The sequence below is a fragment of the Buceros rhinoceros genome, unplaced genomic scaffold, assembly GCF_000710305.1.
Source record: "Buceros rhinoceros silvestris isolate BGI_N320 unplaced genomic scaffold, ASM71030v1 scaffold37356, whole genome shotgun sequence".
NCBI lineage: Eukaryota > Metazoa > Chordata > Aves > Bucerotiformes > Bucerotidae > Buceros > Buceros rhinoceros.
In genome coordinates, this window is record NW_010417663.1 from 8853 (window position 1) to 13699 (window position 4847).

The 4847-nt window shown below is 56.5% G+C and overlaps 1 protein-coding gene across 1 annotated transcript in view; it reads right to left on the reverse strand.

Annotated features, from left to right (window-relative positions):
• Positions 1 to 4847, reverse strand: part of LOC104495300 (dynactin subunit 1) — a gene marked incomplete at both ends in the record, with an annotated part of 15963 nt that overhangs the window by 8601 nt on the left and 2515 nt on the right. The window contains 3 exons of the mRNA XM_010138252.1: positions 221 to 299; positions 1239 to 1443; positions 3737 to 3934. Of these exons, the coding sequence (XP_010136554.1) occupies positions 221 to 299; positions 1239 to 1443; positions 3737 to 3934 (482 nt within the window). The remainder of the gene's footprint in view (positions 1 to 220; positions 300 to 1238; positions 1444 to 3736; positions 3935 to 4847) is intronic.

Sequence of the window (4847 nt, forward strand, 5' to 3'; positions counted from 1 at the left end):
TTGGAGACCCGTCCTGCACTGGTGTGACAAGAGTTGCGGCTGTGCCTGAGGAGCAGAGCTCTCTGTTCATGGAGGGTAAAACTCAGTAGCTTTCTGGAGTGGCCCGTGGGACCCCAGTGACAGGAGATCCTCCCTTCTTGCTGCATGCTTAAAGGAGCAGCAGAGCTCCTGCCTGGCATGGGCAGCCCCCCAGCCTCGGGGGAGCACGAAGGTCTCCTACCTCACCAGAGCTTCCTTGAGCCTCGCGTTCTGCTCCTCCAGCTGTTTCACCTGGTAACTGGAGGCTGCACCATCCGAGCCTGCAGTGGAGGGAAGAATCGCTCTGTACAGACAGCTGCTGCTGAGCAGACCCAGGCCCCTGAACACCAGCACCAGTACAGGGAACATCACCAGTAAGGGGACATCTATGTGACACCATGGGGAACGCGTCAATCCCTCCCATCCTGCGGCTGAGCCCAACAAGCCTAATGCACCACATCGGTGCTCAGGGGCTGAGGGATTCCCCTGGTGCCCCCAAAACCAGTCAGTGAAGAACCACCACACCACCCCACAGACTGGATCTGAGTGACTGGGCTGCGGCAGAGTTACGTGGTGCTGGATACCGTGAGAGGTCTTGCCTCTCAGCGCTCCCTGCCCTCCAGATTCAGGGAAAGCAAACCCAAGGCAGAGACATTGCTCAGCTCAGAGGTTTCCACATCCCCCCAGACCACTCCTGTCCTCACTGCGTTTTCCCAGACCCTTGACACGCCTCCTCCCTCAGCCTGCCCCATCAGCTGCTGCGGGTTTGAGTCTGTTTCCAGGTGAACACCAACGCTACAAGGGTTTAACAGAGGCTCCTCTCCTGTCCTCTGTTGTTTTAAAGCTCCCCCAGTAGAGTGAAGAGGCCCCAGGGGAATCCCAGCCAGGTTGAGTGGCTGGGCCCAGCACAGTGAGCAGTTCTGTTACCTCCCACATAAAGCCTGTCACTATCAAACACTTTTTGGGGTGGGATCCATGTCCCCAAGGAAAAGGAAGCTAGGTCAGAGCTCCTCTAAGCCCCGACAGCAACACTTGTCCCCAGGCTCTGAAGTGCAGCAACTCCATCTCTGCCCAGCAGAGACCAGAGCAAAGACCCAGACCCAGTGCAACTGGCAGTGAAGAGCACCAGTGCTCTGGACCAGCCAAGCGTTCTCCTCCCCAGCAAGGAGCTTCCCCATTCAACAGGACCCTGAGACCACCTGGAGCTGACCCCTTCCCACCTTTCTCTTCAATCTCATGCTTCAGGATCTCCAGGTCCATGGTGAGATATTCCACCTTCTCCTTCAGGGAGTCCACCTCCTGCTGCAGGGACTCTGCTCGCTCCTCAGCCATCTCCTTGTCCAGGGTGGCCATCTCAATGGCATCGGCTGTGTCTGCCATCTCCTCCATGTAGCGCTCCTTGGCCTCCAAGGCATCCTTGGCTTCCTGTGGTCAAGCACACAAGGATGAGAAGACCCCGGCAGCCCAAGACCAGCAATGGAGAGAACTCCTCACAAGCAACGAGCCTTGGATGATTATGGCTCTCATCCCAAAGGGGATCAAGCCCAACTAAAGGGCTGAGAGAAGAAGGCCCAGGGTGCTCCAGGGTACCCAGCTCCCTCTCCTGAGGCCTCTCCCCTGCTTCACACTTCTCCTATACAGAGAAAAAACATCTGCTGGTGAGGAGAGACAGGCATGAAGACAGAGAATACACAGCCTGGTACAGGAGCAAATAATTCCCTGGGGAAACCAACCAAGAAAACAACCAGAGAGAAGCAAAAGCCCCTTCGCCAGTACATCTGGAGTCTGGCCCACGGTGCCAAGAGCATGTCACTGGCCTCAGAGAGAAGGTAAAGAGGTCACCGACCTGCAGCAGTTCCCAGTGACACCCCAGGGCAGGGCTCAGCCACAGCAGAGCCCAATGGGAGCCCTGAAACCCCATGGCTTTCATGGCAGTGCCTCACGCCAACCTGCCCCGCGGTGCAGGAGCTCAGAGTGGGTCCAATTAGCAAGAGGGAGAATTTTAAGAAACTAAATCTGCAGTAGACAGTCAGGATCAGAAGCCACTGGAGACAGGAGCTTGCTCCAGAGCAGCCACAGCACGGGGGAGGGAGCACCCCTTGACAGCCCGTCACTGGAGTGCAGAGGACTCACCCGCCCAGTGCCCGCAGGGGTGAGGGCCAGAACCCTGCAGATCCTGCACTCCAAGCCCCGCTGAGGCCGGGGTGGCAAAGCTGGCTGCCCAGGACCCTGCCCAGGCCGGTTGTATCTCACACAGTCCCAGGGATGGAGGCGCTGAACGCTGCCAGTGACCCGCTCCGGTGTTCAATCACCTCCACAGGGAACAGGCTTTTTATCACGTTTAAACTGAATTTTCCTGTTTGTGCCCCTTTTTTCTTGCCCTCTCAGTGGGCACCACAGAGCAGAGTCTGGCCCCATCGCCTTTTCTTCCCTCACCAGGTATTTATACACATCGCCAAGACCCCTCAGCTGACCCAGCCACTGTCACCAGAGCTCCAGAGGACTGGACCATCTAATCACCATTTACACACAGTTCCCAAGATGTTCCAGCTGCCTTCAGCCCCGTTCCCAAACAGGCTCGATGCTGATGCCCGACTCAGGACAACAGAACAAAAGCTAGTGTTTATATCAACACTATGTTGAAGCAAAACCAGACTGGGATGTAGGAGCTTTAGCCAGGAGCTCTGTATGGGAACTTGCTGCTCAGTGAACTGCGTTAGTGCAAAAGCCAGAGAGAGGAAGGATGAGCTGCTGCCTCACAAACACTGGAGAAACAAAAAACAAGCCCAGGGGAAAAACCATTCCACCTGGGGCAGCTCTAGAAACTGTTCAAGAGATCCAGGGCCAGTGAGCCTCTGCCTAGGGAAACCTCAGCACAGGGCAACGCTCCTGGTTTCTGAGTCAGCTGCAACATCTCCAGAGGCTTCACTTAAGCTTTTGAAGGTGGGACTGGTGTTTTGTCAGAGGTTTGGGGTTTGAATGGTGCCCTCCCAGAGTGCAGGTGACCTGCAACGGCAGATTAAACCAGAGACACGTGGCTGCTGCCACAGCCGAACCCCATCCTGCGAGCTGAGGCATGCGACTGGCTCCTCAACCATCGCGCTCTTCACGGCGAATAAACCAAGAGACCGTTGCCTCCTGCCACAGACGAACCCCATCCTGCGAGCTGAGGCATGCGACTGGCTCCTCAACCATCGCGCTCTTCACCCTCATCTGCTAAAGGAAACCACCTCTAACTCCAACTCCTCTTTTCCTGCGCCAGACTGACACCTGCAGCATGAGGAATCACGGACAGATGGAACATTCCTGCCTCCTGGCCAGGCCTGCAGCAAGAGCAAAGCAAACCCTGGGACGTTCAGCATCTCTGGCCCCTTGGCAGGAAGGCGCAGAGTCCACCCAAGGGCTCTGTCTGCTCCTGTGCCTTCAGCTCCAGGACGAGCTGCCGCAACGGAGCAGTGCCTGGCTCACACACCGCTTTGAACACGCCAACCGCCTTTGGGGTCTGGCAGCTCGACCCCTGAACCAGTGTTCAGACTGGAGAGAGCAGAGACCAGCCAGCTCAGGGGCTGCTTTAGGGCCCGGCACGTGTTCAGAAGACAGCAGTCGGGACAGCTCACACTTCAGTCCCAGCTGGTATCTCATAAACCACCCCCACATCTGCGGCAGCTGAAGTAGCCCTGGAGCTGCCTCGCCCTACACCAGCCCCGGGGCCACTCACCTTCTTGGCCTCCTTCAAGCGTTTCTGGAGATCAGCCTGTTGCTCCTGCATTTTGCTCTTCCACTCCTGCACCTGCTCCAGCTGGATCTTGTACTTCTCGAGCTCTTTCAGCTTTGCTTTGTCTTCATTCCGCTTTATCTTCAGAGTCTCCAATTTCTCCTCCAGGTCCCTGACTTGAGAACGCAGATTTTCCTCCTCCTGCAACACCATACCACGAATTACCAAACGGAGCAGCAAGACCCTCCGGAGGGAGCTGGATACGTTAATTTTAGGCACACAGAACCTGACCCTGTACTTTGGCATCGTCCCTGGGTAGTTTTAGAGGAACCCATCGCTCAGTGTCCGCCTGTCACTTGAACCTGCTGATTTTACTACATGTACAATGTGTGATAAACATTCCTTGACACGCTGACAAAAGCCTCTTGGCTGGCAAAGGGTCCTGAGCACCTCACTTTTGACCTCACTGGGTGCCTAAATCCTTTAAAAGACAAAACCCTGCCAGTAACAGGTCCAAGCTGTGCCCCACACTGAGCAGAGCGATGGCATGCGGGGAACAGCACTGGCTCTTACAGCCAGGCCCCATCAGAACAACGTGCATGACGGTGCCAGCATCCAGGGGGTTTAGTCAGGAGCGTGTAATCCAGGAGCATGCTGACACACACACGTGGGGTGCACCGCAGACTGACCCCCTCTGAACTCACCCCCGTCTGCTCTGAGTGCTCTTGGACTTCCTCATGAAACCAGCTTTATCTGCAGTAAAACCTTCTGGCTCTCCACAACTCCCTGACAGGAGGCTGGAGTGAGGTGGGGGTTGGTCTCTTCTCACCAGCAACAAGTGACAGGACGAGAGGAACCAGCCTCCAGTTGCTCCAGGAGAGGTGAGGTTGTCCCTGAGGAACCATTTCTTGGTTCCCCGTTGGGGTTGTGCAGGGCTGTCCCAGTCTGCCCAGGGCAGTGGTGGAGTCCCCATCCCTGGAGGGGTTGAGCAGCCGTGTGGAGGTGGTGCTGAGGGCCAGGGGTCAGTGGGGACCTGGCAGTGCTGGGGGAGTGCTGGGACTGGAGGAGCTTGAGGGGCTTTTACAACCCAAATGGCGTTGTGATTCTAAAAGAT